The sequence below is a fragment of the Pipistrellus hanaki genome, assembly GCF_964339955.1.
Source record: "Pipistrellus hanaki genome assembly, chromosome: 7".
Classification (NCBI taxonomy): domain Eukaryota; kingdom Metazoa; phylum Chordata; class Mammalia; order Chiroptera; family Vespertilionidae; genus Pipistrellus; species Pipistrellus hanaki.
In genome coordinates this window covers 41,984,474-42,008,980 of record NC_140509.1, presented here as the reverse complement: position 1 = coordinate 42,008,980, position 24,507 = coordinate 41,984,474, and the positions used below count along the sequence as shown (strand labels likewise).

General features: G+C 38.0%; 1 protein-coding gene across 3 annotated transcripts in view; it reads left to right on the top strand.

Moving 5' to 3' along the window:
• Positions 1–24,507, top strand: part of MDN1 (midasin AAA ATPase 1) — a 141,982-nt gene that overhangs the window by 58,974 nt on the left and 58,501 nt on the right. For 2 of the 3 annotated variants that reach the window (XM_084890421.1, XM_084890420.1), the window contains exons 35-53: positions 528–725; positions 1,650–1,858; positions 3,124–3,246; positions 5,215–5,412; positions 6,431–6,538; positions 6,908–7,096; positions 10,268–10,357; positions 10,461–10,724; positions 10,836–11,097; positions 12,414–12,573; positions 13,177–13,293; positions 14,190–14,398; positions 15,230–15,378; positions 15,653–15,864; positions 16,627–16,847; positions 17,726–17,839; positions 19,523–19,655; positions 20,721–20,836; positions 22,457–22,590. In XM_084890421.1, coding sequence (XP_084746547.1) covers positions 528–725; positions 1,650–1,858; positions 3,124–3,246; positions 5,215–5,412; positions 6,431–6,538; positions 6,908–7,096; positions 10,268–10,357; positions 10,461–10,724; positions 10,836–11,097; positions 12,414–12,573; positions 13,177–13,293; positions 14,190–14,398; positions 15,230–15,378; positions 15,653–15,864; positions 16,627–16,847; positions 17,726–17,839; positions 19,523–19,655; positions 20,721–20,836; positions 22,457–22,590 — 3,206 coding nt within the window. The remainder of the gene's footprint in view (positions 1–527; positions 726–1,649; positions 1,859–3,123; positions 3,247–5,214; positions 5,413–6,430; positions 6,539–6,907; positions 7,097–10,267; positions 10,358–10,460; positions 10,725–10,835; positions 11,098–12,413; positions 12,574–13,176; positions 13,294–14,189; positions 14,399–15,229; positions 15,379–15,652; positions 15,865–16,626; positions 16,848–17,725; positions 17,840–19,522; positions 19,656–20,720; positions 20,837–22,456; positions 22,591–24,507) is intronic. The other variant, XM_084890422.1, reaches the window with a different exon arrangement.

Here is a 24,507-nt window from a genome sequence, read left to right as displayed (position 1 = left end):
ATCAATAGGAGAGAAACAATGATCAGCTGCCTCCTGCACACCCCCTACTGGAGATGTGCCTGCAAGCAAAATACATGACCATGATTGGAATCTAACCTGCGACCCTTGAGTCTGCAGGCTGACGCTCTATCCACTGAGCCAAACCTGTCAGGGCTGGATAATTCTTAACATGAATGGTTATTTATAGCTAATGGGCCTGAATCCTTTATCCTTTATTAGTTTAAGTTTACTGTAATTTAATTAAATTCAGTATTTAGGTTCTGCTTCTCAGCCATGAAGATTAGAAATATAAACCAAAATGACCAGTACTCTTATCTCCATGCTGATCTATCATGGGTGCCGGGAGCCCTTTATTGAATAAGTTGCTGCTGAATTGATGAAATTGTGGGGAGAGGTTAGCAGTTTTATTTCTGCTGTAATTCAGCTAGGGCTTCATTTCCCCAGGAAACTTCCCTAGAGCTCCTGGTGAATGGATGTAAAGCTTGGTGTTGTGCTGTTGTTTGATGGACTAATCTTCTATCTTTTAGGAGTCACTTCCTCTGGGTTTGGTACGGCCCTCTTGGCTCGCAAGGAATGTCTGAAATTCCTAATCAAGAAACTTTCCAAGATAGTCCGACTTACAGAATGTCAGAAAAATGAATTAAAGATTTATGATAGACTCAAGGCCAAGGAATTCACTGGGATAGATAATCGTTGGGGAATTCATCCATTTTTTATACCAAGAGGTAAGGAGGATTATAAATAAATGAAGATTCTTTTATATGTCATAGGTACTTGACTTTTACTATGACTTTTCGTTTTATTGTATCATACTAATAATGATTTTTAACTAGTTATCTGAATTAAATTAGCTGGTAGAATTTGACTTGGCATAATCTTAATTGTGAGTAGTTAAAAACATGTGAGTTGGTATGTAAAAGTAGGGGAATATATAGTTTTAATTATGAATAAATTGTCTTGCAAAATTGCATTTGTTTATTATTTGGTGCTCAAAACAAGAGCTTACGTATACTAACAATAGCCTCATCACCTTTCAAAAAAATATTTTTGTGAATCCTTGAGGTCAGGTTTGTATCACTCATTTGTCCCTGGCATCTGATATGCAGCCTCGCAGTCAGTCATAGGCATTCAGGAAATGTGTGCTGATTGAGTGAATGGATGGACAAATGATTGATTAAATGGAAAATTCAGGTAATGCATTCTGAATTGTCTTGGTAGCCTAAAAACCTTGAATGAAACTATTTAATATGGGACCATTTATGTTATATGCCTAGTTTACACTTGACTTTAAGAAAAATATCTAATTGTAAGTTAAATTGTACAAATACCTGCAGTATTTCTAGATATATATTGTGATATGTCTAGCTTTCCTATGTAGGAGGTATATGTATAGGTAGAAGAGATGGAGAGATTTGTACAGTAGACACAAATAAAGAAAGTATGCTTCTGGCTATTCTGCTAAAGCATTTTATGGGCCCCAAAGTGGGGAAATGTTGAAATGGGGCTAAGCATTTTCACCACAGATGGTATCTCACTTACAGTCCACTGGGTGGATTCTCAATCTTGGGTTGGCATGTGTATATGATTTGTTGATGTCCAGCTTAAATATGTGGATTTTTTTTTTTTTTTTCCTCTCCTCTCTTCTTAAGGACCTGTCCTACAAAGGAATAACATTTCGGACTATGCACTCAGTGCAGGAACGACAGCTATGAATGCCCAGAGGCTCTTAAGAGCTACAAAACTGAACAAACCCATTCTCCTTGAGGGCTCCCCTGGTGTGGGCAAGACAAGTTTGGTGGGAGCACTAGCAAAGGCTTCGGGCAATACCCTTGTTCGAATCAACTTGTCAGAGCAGACGGTAAGCTCAGTAGTCCTACAGCTGATGAGAGGATAAGTATAGGGAATAATGTTTGTATATGTTTATAATCTAATCAGTGAGAGTGATGACCTTTTCAGTATCCCATATACTTCATAGCTATGAAAGACCACAGCAACGTGACCTTCCAAAATAATTCTTTTGAATTCATTAATAGCTGACATATGTAATAATATTCTCCCTGGATGCTTTATTCTCTCTTGAGAATTACTTCAGTATTTATTGTAATACTCTAGAGGCCCAGTGCACGGATTCATGCACCAGTGGGGTCCCTTGGCCTGGCCTACCCCCTCTTACAATCCGGGACCTCTCAGGGAATGTTGGAGAGCCGGTTTTGGCCCTATCCACACAGACTAGGCTAAGGGACCCCACCGGTGCACAAATCTTTGCACCAGCCTCTAGTATGCATATAAGACCTTTGGTTAATCTCTTCCCGCCCTCCCCCTGACCCCCCTTCTTCTGAGATTCATCAGTCTATTCTGTGTTTCCATGCCTGTGCATTGAGCATCTGCCCCCTGGCGGTCATTGTGCATCATAGCTGTCGGCCAGTCGGCCAGTCCCTTAGACTTTTATATTTATAGATAGCCTCTTTTTATTTTTGTCCTTTCTAAAATAAAAATTAGTAGAAATAAAATGACCTTTAAACGACCTTATGAAAATGTGGAACAGAGATGACAAATGAGAATCTCTTGGAATGGGGTCTGAGAGCAGGGCCTGGGCATTGTTGTTAGTTTTTATTTTTATTTATTTTTTCAAATATTATTATTGATTTTAGAGAGGAAGGGAGAGAGATATACAAACATCAATGAGAGACCATTGATAGGCTGCCTCCTGCACACCCCCTACTGGGGATTGAGCCCACAACCTGGGCCTGTGCCCAAGAATCAAACCTGGGACCCTTTAGCCCACAGAAAGAGGCTCAATCCACCGAGCCAAACCTGGTAGGGATTTATTCTATTTTTTGTGTGTGTGTTTTTTAAAGCTCGCAAATTAGTTTCCACGTATAGCCACAGTTTAGAACTACTGATGTGGAGCTCCAGGTTCAATTGATGGATATGTGGAGCATTGTGATGAGAAGGTTCTTGGGGCATGTCTGGGATCCTGGTCAAGAATGCTGCAAATTATTGATTCTGACTTGGAAGTAAGAAGAAAAATGGCACAAAGCACAAGTATTATTTTAGATTTTAAGTCTTGGGATCTAACTTTTATGTAATTTTGGCTTTTTCTCATTTCTTCCCTTCCAAAAGGACATAACAGACCTGTTTGGAGCAGATCTACCTGTTGAAGGTGGCAAGGGAGGAGAGTTTGCCTGGCGTGATGGCCCCTTGCTGGCAGCTCTGAAGGCCGGCCGCTGGGTTGTGTTGGATGAGGTGAGGGGATTGTACACCATGCCAAGGATGGGATGGCATGTGTGAAGAGCAGTCAGACTTTTCATAGCTCTAGGATATTTCTTTGGGTAATCATGCTGTTGCCTAGTAAAGACAAAATCTCTAATGAAAAGAATCTGCCATGATTTCTTTTAAGAATAAAAATTACCACTTGTCAGAAAGCACAAATAGAAGTCCCTCTCTATTTATAATCTACAAGCTATCCTGCCTTTGTAAGGTAATCTCCAGCGAATAACTATCTCTTTACTAGTGTATTCTTGTAGTCTATGGCAGGCTTGCTGTTTGTGTTTTATGGGTATTTTACAAACAGTGTCAACCACCTCATGTTTCATCAGTGCAATAGAGCCTGTGGAAAGTTATCTTTTTTTTTTTTTTTAAATACATTTTATTGATTTTTTACAGAGAGGAAGAGAGAGGGACAGAGAGCTAGAAACATCCATGAGAGAGAATCATCGATCAGCTGCCTCTTGCACATCCCCTACTGGGGATGTGCCCGCAACTAAGGTACATGCCCTTGACTAGAATCGAACCTGGGACCTTTCAGTCCGCAGGCCGACGCTCTATCCACTGAGCCAAACCAGTTTCGGCTGGAAAGTTATCTTAACACATGTGCAAAAATGGTGAGAAGATAATCAGTGTTATATGTGTATATTGGATAAACTAATGACCAGAAGAACAGAGTATGTTATGAGACCTGTGCTAACTGCTGAATCTCAGTCACTGGCAGCCAACTTGAGAAAGGAAAAGTGATATACAAAAATAAAAAATTGAAGGTTGTGTCTAAAGGAGTCAAGTCAGTTTTGGATGTGCCATGTTCATGCTAATTTAGGAAAAGGCTAAGAAGTGGGTGTGGAGCTTAAATTATTAGAGTGATGAAATTGCTACAGATGAAACCTGACATAGGTCCCAGCTGGTTCCCTGAGTTCGGACCCCTTTGGTCAAAGGGTGTTCTGAGCATTCCTTTTCTGCAGAGCTGCTTCCTACTTACTAGAGATACTAAGGAGAAAGTTCCTTTTTTTCCCCACCATAATTTTGAGAAGCATGTGTGATAGAATATTCATTATCCTGGAAAAAAGAATGCCTAGTTTTAAAGCTTAAAACTTCTGACCATACTCCAATTGGATGAAAATGCATGTAGGGACCACAAGGCACTGGACTTCCGGTCACACATCACATCTTCTAGAACCTCACCAGTTGGAAATATACAGAGCAGTTTGTGCTTGTGTAAATGTGACATTTGAAATTGTAATGTAGTTTGTGTTTGCCCGTTTGAATTTTATTGATTCACATTTTCCCAATTGAAATTTTCCATGGTACCTAAAACCACCCATTCCCATCGCTGAGCTCTGAACTCAGCCTCTGAAGATCTCCATTAAGCTCTGTTCATTTGTGGCACAAAAACCTAGTATCCATTCTTTTCATATAACTGTTGGTGAAAGCTATGTAGAGCCATTTTATGTAATTTATAACTTGATTTTTAGTCCCATTTGGAGATTATTCAATATTTGAGCTGGGAAAGATATTTACTTAATATCTAGAGAGCTATCTTGCCTCATCTTTTAAAATCCCAGAGTACAAAATAGATATATCTATGTATTGACAAGTTTTTCTTGTAAGCTATGATTTATGAAGTAGGTCAATATAAGCACACACAATAGATAGTTTAATTTTAGAGAAGACTTAACTGTTTTTTAAAAAGTTCAGCCTTAATATTTATTTAGTTTACTTAAATATTGGTAATTTTTATACATCAAATCTAACATGTATATGAAAGACTGCAGAATGAATATACATTAATCCATCTCTCAATTTAAGATATGAGATGTTTCCAACATTGTTTTAGCTTCCTCCTACTGAAGATAACACTATCTTTTGTACATGTTATTCCTTTGCTTTTCGTTATAGTTACATTGCATTTTAACACATGTGTTTATTTTCTTCTCCAAATAGCTCAACCTGGCTTCTCAGTCTGTATTGGAAGGACTCAATGCTTGTTTTGACCACCGAGGAGAAATCTATATTCCTGAGTTAGGAATGAGCTTTCAAGTACAGCATGAAAAGACGAAGATTTTTGGTTGTCAAAATCCCTTTAGACAAGGAGGCGGGAGAAAAGGCTTGCCCAGGTCTTTCCTTAACAGATTCACTCAGGTGAGATATCCTGTTATGACAGAGACCACAGGTGGAGTGTTGGGAGTGATAAGATTGCTTGCTGATATATAGCTAGTAGGATGCCCTCTCTGAGAATGAGGGAGAATTGGTTTAAAGATTAGTTTTTCAATTCCATGACTATATATGATGAATATCAATGCAACTGCTTTTCATTATCATTTCTCTCCTTGTGTGAATTCCTTGTTTTATGTCCCAGAGGACCGGGTTTATTTTCAGTTGGAGGAGAGTAAGGTCACCATTTTCTGTAGGATTCTATTACTATTCTCAGGATTAAGACCAGCATAAACCTTTTCAAGTGTCTACATGATCTATTAAGACATTAAAATAATTTTATAATGAAAACAATTCATTTTAATTAAAGAAAAGTTAGAACAGAAAACTACCAGGAAGAATTGAAAATCCAGTATTCTCCATACCAAAGTCAACTATACCGTAATTCATATTTGGTGTATTTTCTTACTGCCTTTATTCACATTGGTAGAGATAGTAGAGAGTGAGATAGGAGAGCATATGCTCAATTATTTTAACATCTGTTTTTTAAAGTTTGGTTAATCTAGTGGTTTGGAAATGGCTATAGATGTTAGCTTTCTGTAATGCCCCTCTTCCCTGATAATTAAGAACTTCCTAAGTATCTTCTGAGAATAGTTTATTATGACAAATTTCAGATATTGAAATGTTGAACAGATTTATATGTTCATATGCCTACCATTCAGAATTTTGGTAGGAAATTTTAAAAAACATACTTAAAAATGAATTGCATATATCTTTTTTTCTTTAATTTAATTGAATAGAGCTAACAAGAAAAAAAAACACAGTTGCTTTATATTTCAAAAGTTTTATATGATTCTGGTATCTTAAAAATGAAAAAGGATTCTAGAACAGAAAAAAGTGTGTGTGTGTGTGTGTGTGTGTGTGTGTGTGTGTGTGTTTGTGTACAGCTGATGGCTGTGTAAAGAGAAACTATAGCAACTCTCCATGTTATTTTTGGATTTTATAGGTCTTTGTGGATCCCCTTACAGTAATTGACATGGAGTTCATTGCTAGTACTCTGTTTCCAGCCATTGACAGAAATATTGTTAAGAAAATGGTTGCTTTCAACAATCAGGTAAATACCTACTTGTATTAAATGGTTGCTTTCAACAATCAGGTAAATACCTACTTGTATTAATTATTTTCCTGGCTGTAATTGAACTATTATTTTCTGGGACAATATCAAATTACCAGTCTAATATAAATTACAAGTTTATAGTGGAAGGGAAGCTACTAATTTGAGGATTACAGTAATTCAGTTTTGCTCTATGTATCAGTGTTAATGCTTATAGGGTATTCCTTGTATTTAGAAGTTTAGATTGAAAAAGGAGACATCTAAATCAAGACTATTAATTTCTGTTTATGCATTTATACTATGATAATAGTATTTAATGCAGTGCTTAGCAATAGGACATGCTTTTTAATAAAGGTGTTTTCTTTTTAGATTGATCATGAAGTGACTGTTGAGAAGAAATGGGGGCAAAAAGGAGGACCATGGGAATTCAACCTCCGGGACCTTTTCCGCTGGTGTCAGTTGATGCTGGTTGACCAGTCCCCTGGCTGTTATGATCCTGGTCAGCATGTGTTTTTGGTCTATGGTGAAAGAATGAGAACCAGGGAAGACAAAGAAAAGGTGAGTATCACATTTTTGCTTTGTGTTCCTTACCATCTGGAAGTTGATTTCTTCATAAGGGAAAGAAGGGGCATACTCACAAATATTAAATTCAGTAAAGCTGCTTGGAAATTGGGAAATGAAGGGAAGAGCCTATACATTTACCTACCTCAGGGTCTCACACTATAGAGTAGTTTGCCTTGGAGTACACATTGTGCTCACCCAGCTGAATCCTCATGATGTAAACTTTCCTACAACAGTATTACCTCCAGTGCTAACGAATAGGTTTCTATCCTCTTTCCAGGCACAAAGGAAGAAGCAACACAAAGAGACACCCAGTAGGGCGGGGCTTCCTTTTTTTTTTTTTTTTTTTTTTTTTTTAATATATATTTTATTGATTTTTTTACAGAGAGGAAGATTTTTTACAAAGGTCAGCCTGCGGACCTTTCAGTCCGCAGGCTGACGCTCTATCCATTGAGCCAAACCGGTTTCGGCAAGGTTTTTTTGTTTTTAAATAAGTGTTAGATTTCAAGATGAGAACCCAAGACTCAATCATGGAGTCTCATAAGTAGCAAGTGGACGAGCCATCTCTCAGCTCAGACCTTTCCAGTTTGCTATTCTTCTGCCACATCACAGCTGCTTAAAGCTAATTAACACATATCTGTGCATTAGAAGTAGTAACTTCCTTCTTGAAATCTGACGCTGTGGCTATCCCTAGTGCATGTAGTTTTCACACCTTTCATTCTGCTCAGTGTCCATATCCCTTTGTATGTGGCATTCGGCATCCAGTTAGATGGTAACAACTCATTTATTATGTGTAAGTGGCTTTCTATCATTATAAGCCGGACAGAATGTTCTGCTAGTGTTCTTTTATATATATATATATATATATATATATATATATATATATATATATATATATATATATAAAATTGATTTTGTACAGAGAGGAAGGGAGAGAGATAGAGAGTTAGAAACATCACTGAGAGAGAGTCATCGATCAGCTACCTCTTGCACACCCCCTATTGGGGATATGCCCGCAGCCAAGGTACATGCCCCTGACCAGAGTCAAACCCAGGACCCTTCAGTCCCCAATCTGACGCTCTATCCATTGAGCCAAACCAGTTTCGGCTGCTAGTGTTCTTTTTACAGCTTTATTGATATATAGTTCATATACCATCAGCTAGTATTTTAATTTTTTTATTCTCTCACTAGGTACAGTGTGTAAATTGTGGCTAGACCCATGCCAGTTGTAGGGTAATTGAGACTGGTCAGGTGGTGCATTACTGTAGGCTGTGGAAGGCTTCCACCACTCCTCTAAATGAGTTATTACAATTGACCAAATAGGTTTTTCTGAAAAAGGAAATTAAATGGTAAGAAACAATAGGAGAAAGGCTATAAAAGCTGGAAGGGTTCAGATAAATTAAATCTGGCTTTATAAAGGAAATAAACGTAGACTGTGAAAGTATTTATAATTTTTACTCCTGTGGGTTATCAGGGAGAGGAGATGATATGTTTTAGAGTGGATTATAAAGCCAGAAATTGCTTGGACCCAGGAATAGGTTACAAGAGTACTTTCTCCTGTCAATGTTTAGCATTGATTGTGATTTTTCCTTTTTTTCTCTTAACATTTCTGAAATCTACATGTGTATATATGTATATATGTATGTTGAGGTATAATTGACATGCAACATAATTAGTTTCAGGTGTACAACACAATTTGATATTTGTATACATTGCAAAATAATCACAATAAGTCTAGTTAATATCTATCACATAGTACAAATCATTTTTTTTCTTCAGATGAGAATTTTTAAGATCTACTCTCTTAGCAACTTTCAAATATGCAATATAGTATTACTAACTGTAGCCACCATACTCTCGTGATTATGTACATTTTATTCCCATGACTGACATATAATAGCATTATTTTTATTTTCTGACTTCAGCTCAGTGAGCAATGATATGTATAAGTGTTTGACACTTTGTTAGAAACAAGCAACTTGGTGTAAATATTTCATGTGGCTGGAATTTTCCTGCTGCTAAGGTCTAAATTGGTGTTTTTTATTACTCCCCCATCACCTCACCTCCTTTCCCCACCCCTACCCCAACTCCTTTCAGATTTTTAAAAGTGACCCAAAAAAGAAGTAAGGTTCATGGAAAGTTTTCTAACAGTGTTCCTGCTAAGGAAGTGATAACTAGATGTAAATGATGAGAGAAATAACTTTGGTTGTCAGGTTACATAAATATTTAGAAAGATAATACAGTGCTTTTGGAGTCAGACTGCCTTAGATTTAAAATCAGTTATTAACCATGAGCAAATAATATAACTTGTGAATCCTGTTATCCATCTACATGTATAAAAGCTTAAATGACCTGATGGCTGGTTGCTATGATGTGCACTGACCACCAGGGAGCAGAAGCTCAACATAGGAGCTGCCCCTTGGTAGTCAGTGCTCTCCCACAGCTGATCTATGGGTGCCAGACTCTGGGTTCATGGCTGGCAAGCTCAGCTGTGGTGATGCAAGCCTCTCCCACCTTTGCGGCAGCAGTATGGAGTGGTAGCTACCGGGCGGCAGTGGCAAGTGCAATGGGACTGGCCTGGGCTTGGGCTCTTCCCCTGCCGCTGCCTGCCGCTTCACATACTATTACATCCTCCCAAAGGGTCCCAGATTGTGAGAGGGAACAGGCCAGGCTGTGGGACCCCACTGGTGCACAAATTCATGCACCAGGCCTCTAGTATCTATATAATAAAAAGAATATCTATTTTGTAAGGCCAAATTATCAGAAGTAATCTCTATTAAAACACCCACTATAATGTTTGGTACATAGTAGGTACTCAAGAAATAGGCATTTTAAAAAATAATACTCAAATTGTCCTCGTCTATCTTTTTTAGCGGTTTGCCATTGTATTCCTGCTTTATTTGAATTTATGGCACATTCACAATGGATTCTCAAATAGTTTGAGATTATATGACTGTTCTTTTCTTGAGGTTCAATTTGCTTTTATTCTGATGAATTAAATAGATGTAATAAGAGAAAATCCTAAAGGATAATGATATTGTGAGCAGTTTTCTCACAATATTGTGACTCAAATTGCTGTGCATGTTTTCTAGAAGTATTTATTCTAGAAGGTGTGACTCAGAATTTGATAGTGACTTGTGTTTTGATTGTACCATCTTTTTCCTTTAGGTCATTGCTATATTTAAGGATGTGTTTAGTACTGATTCAAACCCATACATGGGAACCAGACTATTTCACATCACTCCCTATAATGTTCAGGTGAGACGACCAGCAAAATCTTCTATTCTTTTACAACTTTCTGATTTCTTCTGGTCTCACTACCAGGCTCACTTGCTAACTCTCACTGGCATGTCTTTTTCAGCTGGGCTACTCAGTCCTTTGCCGTGGTAACTATGTTACTCCCCCATCCCGCCATCCCCTGTTGCTGTTGCACCAGTCGTTACAGTCTCTGGAGTCGATTATGAAGTGTGTGCAGATGAGCTGGATGGTCATCCTTGTGGGTCCAGCCTCTGTGGGCAAGACCAGTCTGGTCCAGCTTCTGGCACAACTTACTGGTCACACGTTAAAGATCATGGCTATGAACAGTGCAATGGATACGACAGAGCTTCTGGGCGGATTTGAGCAGGTAAGTGGTCTGATTGGTAGTCTTCTTCTGGGTTGGTGGTGACTATAAGCAGCAGCAGTCGTTGGCTCTGGCAAATGGCTATCATGAATTCACATTCTTTGGATATTTCAGGTTGACCTTATACGGCCTTGGAGGCAGCTGCTAGAGAAGGCGGAGAGCACTGTGAGAGCACTGTTAAGAGACAGCCTCCTTGTCAGTGCTGATGATGCAGAAGTAGTCCTGCGGGCCTGGAGTCATTTCCTTCTGACATATAAGCCCAAGTGTCTTGGAGAAAATGGTAAAGGTGTCACGATGGAGATAGTCAACAAGCTGGAAGCAGTATTATTGCTTATGCAGAGACTCAACAATAAGATCAACTCATACTCCAAGGCAGGTGTGTGTGTTTGGATGTGTGTATCAGACATTTGCCATTATCCATTTAGTGTGCATGTACAGGTAATATTTTGTAAATGTGATGCTCTTAATTTTTTTAGTGATTATTAGCACCCAAATTTTGAAACTGTTTGTCTTAGAAAGTAAACTGAAGCTAATGTGCAGGATCCACAATTGGTGATCCTAAACGTGGCAATCAAGGAAAAAGTTGGCTTCTGAGTTGATGGTTTATTTTGTGTATATAATGACAAAACTATAAGCTAGTCTTATTGTTTATTGGCCTTTTGAAAAGATGTAATAGTTTCTCAGGATTTGGCATTTTAAACTGAAGAATAATACTCTAAATTGGTAGTTAGGATATGTTTAGCAGTTGTGTATAGAAAGTGGGAAGACATTTCCTCAACATGGAAATTTAACTTCTCTAATTTTGTGGTGGAGCATTCCTGAGGTATCTTGGCCCTATGCTGTCTGTCGTCCAGTGTCTGAAATCAGTTGTTTCATATATTTTGCCTAGTTTTCTGATTGTTGACAGTGGAGGTTAGGTCTAAATCTTATTATTTTCTATGGTTAGAAGCAGGAATTTAATATATATTGTTTTATGAAAAAGGGTCATATAATAATGTCTTTAAAAAAAAAAAAGAGCAATAAAAAGATTTCTAGGGATGGGCTATATAAAGCACTAGGCAAATAAATACCAGTTGTTACTATAATCATATGGTCATTATAAAGGAAGCCCAGTTTAACGACATTTCATTGTGCCAACTAATAACACTTGTTTGTAATAAGTGCAATAATTTTTTTTCCTTCTGCCATTTGAGAAATTATAGCACATAAAGATTATCACCCTCAACTCACCGTTATCTATTAATTCAGAATGCTATTAAGTATTTTCTGCCCCCAAACCTTTTTTCTTATCTATTCTCTTTAAACAAAACCACAATTTTTTTATATATATATTTTTTTTATTTTATTTTATTTTATTGATTTTGTACAGAGAGGAAGGGAAGAGAGAGAGAGTCAGAAACATCGGTGAGAGAGAGTCATCGATCAGCTGCCTCTTGCACACCCCCTACTGGGGATGTGCCCGCAACCAAGGTACATGCCCTTGACCTGAATCGAACCTGGGACCTTTCAGTCCCCAAGCCTACGCTCTATCCATTGAGCCAAACCGGTCCCGGCCAAAACCACAATTTTTATCCTTTTGACTCTACCATGAAACTTTAAAAAAATCAGGGAAAGAGTTTTTTACTTTCTTTTAATAAACTTAGTTTTTATTGTCCTTGTTTGAAATTAAGTGATGTGGCTGTGACATTTCAGAGTTTGCCAGACTTGTAGAAGAGTTCCGAAGCTTTGGGGCAAAGCTGGTGCAGTCATCCAGTGGTGGCAGCCATGGCACTTTTGAGTGGGTCGACAGCATGTTGGTTCGGGCCCTGAAGTCTGGAGATTGGCTTTTGATGGATAACGTTAACTTTTGCAAGTAAGAACCTTCTGCCCAATCATGAGTGAGCCTGACTGAAATTTGGAATATGCTTGTCAGAGTAGATACTGAGGTAGAAGTTTTGGTGTTTTTAATATGCTGTTTCTGAAGTAAAAAATGCATCCTCCGCCACATTCTGTATATTTCTCCCTGTGGTGAACTTACTAGTTGGTAATAGACAGCTGCAAGATTTTAGTGAGCTGAACTGAAGGCTAACAGAATTGGATTACATTTCCAGTCGTTTTTTTGAGTCCTTTTTATTTAATACCAGAAAGACCAGATAATGGTCATTTTTTAGTGCAGATTTCTGAGTTACCTCTAAGTGATAACGTTGGGAAGTGTGGCAGAGGGGAGGGGAAAAGAGAAAAAAGTTACAGTTCAGGGAATCAGCAACTATTTTGTGATTTTATTGTGTATGGATCTCTGGACTGTGTGCCTTGAGAGTGAAAGTGGAAATTGATGGGAAAGAGATCACAGTTCTGTGTAGGGGAGTGATTTGTGTTGAGAGAAGACATGGGTCAGGAGCAGTGGGAGGCTTGTGCAAGGAAAGCAGAGTCAAGGCAGCATGTCAGTCTGTCCCTCATTTTACCTCTTTCTGTGCAGCCCGTCCGTGCTGGATCGTTTGAATGCTTTGCTTGAACCTGGAGGTGTCCTCACTGTTAGTGAGAGAGGAATGATAGATGGATCCACTCCCACCATAACACCACATCCCAATTTCAGGTATGTGTGCCTCTTAAGTTTCTACCTAAGAATCTGACAGCCTTGATAGCAGAGGCTGACATTCAATAGGCCCTTTTTAGATATTATGTTGACAACCCTTTTTTAAATATGTTCACCTACTCATTGATTCAGTTAACAAAGTATTTATTGAGGTCTTTGCCAGGCTCTGGGGATACAGTGGTAAATGAGAGACACAAGTCCTGCAGTGGTTGGTGGTGAAGGGTAGAAGCAGGGAGATCAGTTACAAGTCTTTTGCAGTAATTGAGGGAAGAGGTAATGATATTTATATGAGGTGGTCAGATGAATAGGACATGTCAATGGACTTGTGGGTTGAGAAAGTAAGGATGCTATCTAAGTTTTTGGCTTGAGTAATGGGGTAAATGGAGGTGGTGTTCACTGAGAAAGGGAAGAATGGCAAAGGAGCAGGATTGGTGTGGGAGGGTCAGCAGGGAATCACTGTTTAGTGTTGAACATGTCAGATTGCTAGATGGAGGTGTTAACTGGACATTGAACATGTGATGCTAATTGTTTCAGGAAAACATAGTGCTACTTTTTCTGTGTTCTGTAGGAAAGTTAGAATGATAAATTACTACTGCCTGATTTGGGGAATGTCTGAAAGTTAAGAATCTTAAAGTTCTCAGATATCACTAAAGGTCAAATTTTTAGTTCGTAAGGAAAATAAGGTTTAGAGAATGGATTTGCTGTATTTTGATGCATTTTAGAACTAGAACATAGAATACATGTGACAATAGCAGACTTTTCATTAGTGGTTTCTCCCTTGATAAGCTCCCTGAAGATGAGCCAAATAAGATTTGCCCGTACCCATTTTTGCTGAGCTGCACTATTGGTTGCACTGGGATTTAAATTTTTTCCCCTTTGAATTGCTGTGTTACTAGACTTTTTCTCTCAATGGATCCTGTTCATGGAGAAATATCCCGTGCTATGAGGAATCGTGGGCTTGAAATCTACATTTCAGGGGAAGGAGATGGGAGTATCCCAGATGACCTGGACCTGAAAGTCCTGCTGCACAGCCTTGGGTTGGTGGGGGACAGTGTGTGTGACACCCTCTTGGCTCTACACAGAGAGACCCAAAGTGCTTTTGTAGGTAAGGTGCTTGACTTCTGTGCCTCTGCAGGATTTTATTCCTGTGGAAATTCACGTGATACTCTGTTGCTGGGTCAGGAGTTCTTTAGTGTGCATAGACATTACCACAAAAATGTAAATGTTCCAGGAATCTCCTTCCCTCTAACAGCAGGTCTGGGGGAAGCACAGGAATTAGTTCAAAGAAGTTTCCCAGGAATTCTGATGCACGCAATTAGAGGCCCACATGTTGACGAATACTGCTTCAGGCACTGAGATTGTAAAGTTTGTCCCTCATTTCTTCAGAATCATCATTTGAATTATTTAAATAGACATATGTTACTTCTTCCAAGTGTATGAGAAAAAGCAGTAACAGTAGTAATAATAATAAATGGAAACCTATTTATTGAATAACTATAAGTGTTAGGTTCAATGTCCGTTGCTTTTTTAGTATTCACATTAGTTCTGCAAGGCATATCTTTCTATTTTACAGATAAGGCTAAGAGAAGTTGAATAACTCATCAAAGCCAAATAGTAATGACAGCTGGAATTTGAAAGTAGGTCTGTTGGGTTTCAGAGCACATAGTCCTTTATGAGGCCATGGTCATTTTGTCCCCTTCATTGTGTGTCCACTTAATAGGAAGGTTATATATGACCAGCTTTGCACACTTATAGAATGTTGCCTCAAGTCCATGTTGTCTAGTGAGACTCTAAAGTCCACTTAGAAGTCTTTCTAAAATAAGTATCTGGGTAGTTTGAGTGAAACGAAGTTTGATATGAAGGGGGAATTTCTCCATTTTCATTGGAGATTTCATAGAATCTATTGGTCATAGATGACGATATTTTTTCTCTGTAGGTTCTCCAACATCATCTATTTCAACTCTGATTCAGACAGCCTTACTCATTGTGCAGTACCTGCAGCGAGGGCTGAGTTTAGACAGAGCTTTTTCTGAAGCATGCTGGGAAGCATATGTCCACTCCCAGCACTCACCAGCAAACCAGAAGGTACCATGAAGTGTTTCACTCTGCTTTCTAAATTATAGCACTCCATATTATTTAGTGCAAGGAAATTCTTCTTTGTTGATGATAAATTTAATGACCATTGGAATACTCTAGTAGAAATCTGGTATCCAGGTACTTTTTTGGAAAGTAGGTTAAATGTGAATATTACATGCTTGAAATTTATCATCAGAAAATGTAGCAGTTAGCTTATAATGTACATTTTTGATAGAACATTTATGTTGGTGCCTATACACCATGCATTTTTATCTCCTACCAGCTCGTGCAAGCTTTACTGGAGAAACATATGTCTTCTCTGCGAGCACATGAAACCTGGGGTAACTCCATTCTTGCTGTGGGGCTATGGCCAGATTCTCTGCCCTCAGCTCTCTTTGCTATGGAAGATTCTCACCTCTCTATCGTACGAAGCGATGGACAGATCTTAGCATATTGCCTCAACAGGATGAGTCTGAAAACGAGCAGCTGGTCAAGGTTAGCAAAGCCTTGAGCCCATGTGTCTCTGGCATCTTCACTGTGTTGTTTTTTATGTAATGTTTGTTACCCAACATATTAGACCAGAATATTGTGTGGCCATTTATTACCAGCTGTCAGAGGTTCATTGTGATATTGCTCTCTATTTGCAACTAGAGGCCTGGTGCATGAAATTCATGCACGGGGGGCGGGGGGGCGCAAGAATAGTCCCTCAGCCCAGCCTGCACCTTCTCTAATCTGGGATCCCTCTCACAATCCTGGACTGCTGGCTCCCAACTGCTTGCCCACCTGCCTGCCCTAACCGCTTCTGTCTAATAGCCTGATCACCCCCTAACCACTCCCCTGCCAGCCTGATTGATACCCCCCTAACTACTCCCCTGCCAGCCTGATTGATACCCAACTACCCTCCCCTGCCAGCCTTGTCACTCCTATCTGCCCTCCCCTGCTGGCCTGATTACCCATAACTGCCCTCTCCCAATTACCCTCCCCTCCTGGCCTGATTGCCCTCAACTACCCTCTCCTGTCAGCCATCTTGTGGCAGCCATCTTTTACCACATGCAAGGGCATGAGGGTCAATTTGCATATTACCTCTTTATTACATAGGATTCATTTGATATGTTTTAATTGTCCTCTTCAGAGGGAACTCATCTTTTCCCCAATACCTCTTTGATCCGTTTTCTATAAAGTTATTTTTCTGGTTCTTTGAAATATAAAATGAAAGTTCATTCTAGTACTGACTTTGTATATTCCAATGAATTTCAGGATTCAGCCTCTTACTTTGCCAGATTTAGAGAAAATTATGCAGTCCCCCAATCCCGAGAGCCTGAAATTTAGTTCTGTTGAAGTGGATACTATTTGGATTGATGAACCAGAAGTTTTGGCCATGGCTGTTAAATTGCTCATAGAAAGAGCAACCAATCAAGATTGGATGCTCAGAGTTAAGTGGCTTTACCATTTAGCCAAGAATATACCACAGGGGCTTGGTGAGTAGAAAAGCTTAATTTATACAATGAGTGAATTTACACCTCTCCTGTTTTAGTGCCTCAGCAGCTGTGTTATTCTAATTACACTGCTACTTTACATAGGGGAGATCGCATAGCAAGAAATTTGTGACCTAGCATTACTGTTTGTGTGGTTGTTAAAAAACTAAAAATCATATCTGCCCTTAGGTGTGCCCCAAAAGTTACTTTTTTTCTGTGTAATGCTTAGCATTTCAAGGTCTGTCCATCTTTATATCAACTCCATCAGGAAAAGTACTATGTTATGTAACTTTTTATTTTCTTGAACATCCTGCTTTTCTTTTATAAATAATGCTGCACAACCATTTTATCTGGGATAGGTGTTGCTTTTGGTGAATTCATTTCCCCTAGAAGTACTTAAGAGATTTACTAATTCCAGGTGCTCTTAAGTTGTCATGCTTAATATTTTTGTACTTTTTTCATTCTAGAAGAAGAAAAAACAACAGTAACAATATCACATGGGTTGTAAAGTATAGGACATGGAATTTGTTGGTAGAACTTGTTGTTTAAAAATTACTTTAAAAATTTTAAGATTACATGAGCCTTTCTGCCCCATGAGAATTTATAGATCAGCAAATGAATGTGTATATTATTGTGGTAATTGTGATCTGTCTAAAAATGGTTCCTGTGTGATAGCTATTAGCCACAGGTCACAATAAAAGGTAACCATAAACTAAGGTGAAATAAAATCTAAAGTCCAGTCCCTTAGTTACACTGACCACATTTCAGTTGCTAGCCAACAGATGACTAGTGGCTGTTGTAGAACATTTTCATCATTGTGCAGAAAGTTTTGTTGGACAGCCTGCTTTAGATACTAAAGTTTGCTTCTCCTTCCTCCACAGAGTCCATACAGATTCATTTGGAAGCCAGTGCTGCATCTCTTAGGAAATTTTACTCAAATTCTCTCTCAGCTGGAATCAGTAATGTCATCAAAATATTACAACCAAATATAACAGGTACTGTACCTGATTTGATTTCCATTGAATTCCCAGGGGAAAGACCTGTCAAAGCTACCTCTACAACATGGTATTTTTAGAACACTCAGAGTATCCAGATGCAAATTCCACCTCTTTGTCTGAAACCAGCCATTTATCCTTCAGTTTCTTAAAAGGGATGATACACAGTGAAGTGGGAAGAACATGGTAGTTAGAAGACTGGGCTGTGTTTCCAACTTGTCCACAGACTGGCTTGTTGATTTGGGGCCCATCATCCATACTCACTGCCTGTGTGTGAAAATCATGGAAGTTAAGTTCACTTATGTAGGGTCTCTTCTACTTATAGTATTCTATTACTTATTAGTACTGTTAACAGAAAGGTTTTTTAAGCTAGAAAGCTATTTGACCTGAAGGGGCAATAAGGATCAATTGCTTGAGGAAATATAAACCCTTGATAAAAGTTATAAAGCTGTTAATAAAAAGTTATAAAACCATAATGATGAAAGAAATAGCCATCTAAGCTTTCTAATCAAATGAAGTATTCAAAATTTCTTAATTAATTGGTGAGATAGAAAACTTGTTTACAGGAACAGGGTAATATTAAGTTGATTGAACGTAAGCATTAATAAGGAAAATAGGGAACATTTTCACAGATAGAGGTTTTTAATTTCTCACACCCATCTTCATCTGATGTTGATCAAATATATACCATTAGCCATTTTCTTTAGAAAAAAGTATGCATGATGCCTTTGTGCTAAACCAATTCCCCAATATACACTAAAGGTAATGAGATGAATGATAGTGAAGCAGTCAAGCGATGGAAAACTACTGTAAGTAGTCAGGTTATGGCTGAATTAAGTGGTGGCTTTCCAATTATGAAATAATTTTGGTCTTTGAGAATATAGTTCTAGAGTAGAGTAGCAGGTTCCCTTTTTAGCAGACACCATTTTCCCACTTTGGAATATAGTAAGTCTGTTTCCATCTTCCTTTTCAACTGTAGCTCTGGACTGACTAGTCTTTCTGGATTTTGGGATATGGATTTCTTCCTTGATATGCCTTACTCAGTTGGCATTTGTCGTCTACTGTATGGCAGAAGTCTTTAAAATTTGAAGAACTGGCCTGTCTTATGCAGCCACCTTCAAGTTAATGTTAGCATAGTACCTCCCTCTGGTTCTCACAACTTCTTAGGGTAAGGCGGGGGTTAGAGACTGATCACTGCTGTTTGACAGAGAAGTGCCAAGTTTAAGCCAAATGAGCTCAAGTGAGGTGTCAGTAGCAACAAGAAATGGCTTTTAGGTGAAATAACCTTGTTTTCTTATTGAAACAAATAATGATAGGCATTCATTCATTTTCTGCCATGTAAGTTAGTTTTCGTGTGGTTAATTGCAAAAGATTGGGTGATTAAGCCCATGAATTATTTTTCTGAAGATCTGAGCAAGTGAATGCATTGGTTGGAATGTTTATGTTCCAGTGGAATGAATTTTCAGGACTGATAGAAATTTTGCATTTTGAAAGGAAATAGCATAAAAGCTGTTGAACCCTACTTTTCTAGTATTATGTGCTGAAACCAGCATTTCTCTGTGCCACCTCTTCCACATCAGGACTGAATGTGGTCAACTTAAAACAATGAAAGCTCTCAACAGAAATTTGCCAGGCAAGGAGTTTAAAGCCAAAATTCTTTTTTTGTTTTGTTTTATTAACCAGAAGAATTTGTGATTCCTTTGGACCCTCGATGGAATATGCAGGCTTTGGACATCATTCGAAGTTCGATGGACTTTGACCCACAAACAGACCAGTCTGAGCAGCTCTTTTCCCTTTTAGAGTCCATTGCAAACAAGTAGGTGAAGCCTGTTCTGGGCGTTGTTTGCCTCACTGTACACTTTGGCTTCTCAGATTACACCTTTCCTCAGTCTCTGTCTTATGTTTGTTTAATCTTCTCAACCTAATACCTACTTGGTGATGGACATGATTGCCTCTATTACCACTCTCCTTTGTTCTCAGAGAAGTAATTCTGACTGTGATGTCAAAATGCATATAATTTTTGCAGGTTCTTAATAATTAAATAGGATCCTTTAAGAGAAACACCAGCTTAGCATTAATGGTGGGATATAATTTATGGTTAATTCTTTATCATCTGATAGTCATGTTTGTACTATTTTCTGGGTGTGATTCCCTGTAGCTCCTCCCATTTTCATCTATCTGTTCTCTCACATGTCCTTTCCTTAGTCATCTATCACATCATTTCATTTCCTCAAATGCTAGAGACATAACATAGCACCTGCATGCTCATGTTCACACTCACCTATAAATTTACCTACTTGACATATAAGCTAGGCTTTCCTCACCTCTTAAAGTAATGACCAGCAGTTTTTTTTTAATAGGCCATTAGTGCAATATATTCTTTAAAATAATTTTGTAAAGGAGGTATAATGTGATTAGAGAAAAGTATAATGCACATTAATGAGTATGTATGGATTTGATGAGTTTTCCCAAAGTGAACTCATACATGTGGTGAGTGCTAGCACCTCAGAGAACCCCTGGTTTCCTCCTTTAGTAACTCCCCCACAATTTTCCTAAGTGACTTCTAACACCTCAGATTAATTTTATGATGCTCAATTTTTAAGGTCCCAGTACAGTTTTGTGGGATCATAACAGAGCAACAGAATGAGGCCTGGCCATGTACCTAAACATAGCCTTTCCAGCCATCTGTTCTCCTCCTACCAACTTTGTTGTGATCACTCTCACCTATTTCTCTGGTTCAGAGTTTGTAGAGGCTGGAGAGGAATGTCAGTTTGAAAGACATTGATGTTTTAAGGATTCTCAGGATTCAGCAGATAGAGGATGTGATTGAAAAGTATTATTCATCAATAATAATTTGTTATGCTATTGAATCTCATTTCAGGACAATCATATATCTTGATCGGGAAAAACGAATTTTTACTGAAGCAAATCTGGCTCCTGTTGGTAGCAAAAAGTTAAGAAATAGTGTCTTGAGAATGTCCTTTGAATTCCATAAAGGTAAGAACACTGCCTTTCATATTCTTCAGTTACACATCTGATTTCAAAATGTTGAACTTAAGAGACATTGATTAGCTGCTGCCATTTTATTGGTTCCTTTTGATTTGCTGGCCAGATTTTAAAAATGTTCCCTTGCTTAGTACTAGTGATAGATTGCTTTTAATATGTCCTTGGTTTCCTTTACTTTTTATAACAACTGTATGCTTTGGAGGCCCCATGTTCTGAAAGGGGAAAGGGAGGCACAGAGATGGTAAAGGTCACATCTCCAGTAAGTAACAGTTAAAACTTGAAGTCTAGGTCTGTTGGCTCAACAAGTACATGCTCATAAGTATTTGGTTATAGGTTCTCTCTTCCTCCCTACTTTATTTATTTTTTTAATTGAAAAGATATATGCTTGTTGGGGAAATTCAAACTAAATCCTATATAATAAAAGCCTAATATGCTAAGTGTCCAGTCATCAATTCAACCAATCAAAGCATAATATGCTAAGGCTGCTCAACTACTCATTATGACGTGCACTGACCACCAGGGGGCAGATGCTTTGACCTGTAGGTTAGCTTGCTGCTGAGGTCTGGCCCATTAGGACTGAGCAAGACAGGCCAGACACGACCTGAAGCCCTCCTTAGGTTCCTCCCCAGCGGGCTAACCTCCCATGTCTCTCCCTGGCCCTGATTGTGCACCCTTAAGGTGGGATCCCTTAGCCTGGCCTGCTCCCTTTTGCAATCCAGGACCCCTCAGGGGATGTTGGAGAGCCAGTTTCAGCCTGGCCTGCGGGACCCCACTGGTGCATGAATTCATGCACAGGGCCTCTAGTAGAAACATAAAATTGCAGAATCAGCTTTTAAAGCTGTTACTGTTAATAGAACATTTGTATCTTATATCTATGCTCTCTGTCCATTCAAACATATATAAACTTAGTTTTTCTTTTTTAAAAAAATATGTTTTTATTGATTTTTTTCAGAGAGGAAGTGAGATGGATAGAGAGTTAGAAACATCCATCAGCTGCCTCCTGCACACTCCCTACTAAGGATGTGCCAGCAACCAAGGTACATGCCCTTGACTGGAATCGAACCTGGGACCCTTGAGTCCCCAGGCTCATGCTCTATCCACTGAGCCAAACCGATTAGGGCCTTAGTTTTTCTTTTACTTAAATGAGTACTTCCTTAAAATATGTATTACTGTATAATTTTTTTTTCCATTAAGACAATGTGAACATTTATAGGTATATATGCATGTTCTGCAAAGTTTAATAATAGTAGATAAAGAAGAGTTTAAAAATTGACTTTGTACTGGGGATAATATTACATTTCAGCCGAAACCAGTTTGGCTCAGTGGTAGAGCGTCGGTCTGAGGACTGAAAGGTCCCAGGTTCGATTCCGGTCAAGGGCATGTACGTTGGTTGCGGGCACATCCCCAGTGGGGGGTGTGCAAGAGGCAGCCGGTCGATGTTTCTCATCGATGTTTCTAGCTCTTCATCTCTCTCCCTTCCTCTCTGTAAAAAATCAATAAAATATATATTTTAAAAAATATTACATTTCATATTACAGCTGATTTTGAAAAGGTCCAGAGATTAATTTGAATCTGATGGGATGTTTTTATTTTATTTATGTCAACTCTAAGATCCAGAGAGCTATCAGAGCCTGCCCCATGAAATTGTGGTCAATCTTGCTGCTTTTTTTGAACTTTGTGATGCACTAATCCTGCTCTGGGTACAGTCCTCCCAAGGAATAGTGTCTGATGCCAGTGTCAATGAGGTAAGGATAAATGTACCTATTTTTGTTCTAACAACATTTGTCTTAGCACAAAGATTATTAGGAATGAGACTAACTTCATGGTTATGTCAAATATTATTTTAGAAATTTAATTGTTCTTAACACTTTAAAACATATACATTTTAAAACTTTATTGGGTTATAATTGACATATAACAAGTGGCACCAATTAGAAGTGTTCAATTATATATGTATATATCTATGAGTTTCTTATGCAATCAAAATAGTGAACATATATCTATTACCTTCAAACTTCCCTTATGTTCTTTTGTATTCCTATTCTGTCCCCTGCCCCCACCCCAACTAGGTATATATAACATTTTCTATAAATTAAATTATGCAGTACATACTCTTTTTTTTCTGATGACTTTCATTCAAAATAATTATTTTGAGCTGCATCCATATTGTTTGGTGTATAAAGGTTTCATTAAAATTGCCTAGTAATTCCATTGAATGTATGTATTATAACTTAATTTATCAATGTGTGTTGCTGGACTTTGGAGTTTTTAGTTTCATTTTAATTAAGCTTTCTAGACATCCCTGTCACATGTGGATTTAATTGAGATTTGAATATGGATTACTCTAGTAATTCCATTAAACTAGAATAGCAGATCTTAAACCCTTTGGTCTCAAGATTCCTTTATGGTCTTAAAAGTTACTAAAGGTCCTAAAGAACTTTCGTTTATATGGTTACATTAGTATTCATTAAATTAATATATAAATCTGAGAAATATAAAATATAGTTATTTATCTGTTTAAAAACACAGTAACAGATCCATTTCATGTTAACATGAATAACATTTTAAATGAAAAAATTGAACTCTTTCCCAAAACAAAAATTAATGAGAAAGAGTGATATTGTTTTACATTTCTGTCTTTTTAATTTCTGGCTTTACTAAAGAAAGCTGGATTCTCACATATGCTTCTGCATTTATTTTTTTGCAATATATTTGCTTGGGTTGAAAAACTGGCCTCTATTCATAGTTATGAAGTTGGAAAAAGGAGTATCTAAACAGACATTTCATGTAATTGTGAATATTTTTCTTGGATACTATACCACAATTTGACAGGTGTTGGTTTTATAAAGGTTACCTGTAATATGGAATCCAAAAAATGTCACTAAACTTGTTATACATTAAAATCCATTGGTCTAGCTCACACTTTGGATAGACATTTACCCTTGGGTGCATTTATAGCTGATGTATTGGTAATTTGGAAAATATTGTTCACTGAGTTATCAGATCTTCCAAATGCTGACATATTTTATTCTTCAATATAAATAAAGTCACAGTCATAAAAAAAAAAAAAAAATGACTGCAAACCTCATCGGAAAAACCTTTTATTTATTTATTTTTTAAATTTATTTTTTAAAATATATATTTTATTGATATTTTACAGAGAGGAGGAAGGGAGAGAGATAGAGAGCTAGAAACATCTATGAGAGAGAAACATCGACCAGCTGCCTCTTGCACACCCCCTACCGGGAATGTGCCCACAACCACTGTACATGCCCTTGACTGGAATCGAACCTGGGACCTTTCAGTCCTCAGACCGACGCTCTTCCACTGAGACAAACCGGTTTCAGCCGGAAAAACCTTTTAATATTAGGAAGTTGTTATGGTCTTAGTTTTTCAAAGTTTTAGGTTTTACTTAAAAGCTTGAATTTTATCACTGGCAGCACATACTCAGAGTTGTTTTTCATGATCTGACAGATTCACTTTATTCATTTCCAATACAGTGTTTGCCAACTACCCAGTCACAGTTTATCTTTTTTTTTTTGTGAACCATTAGTATAAATGTCAACATGGGAAAGAGGCAAGTAATGTGATATTATTGTTAACATAGCTTTAACTTCATGGAAACCGTGAAAGGAATCACTAATCTTGAGACTACTTGTAGT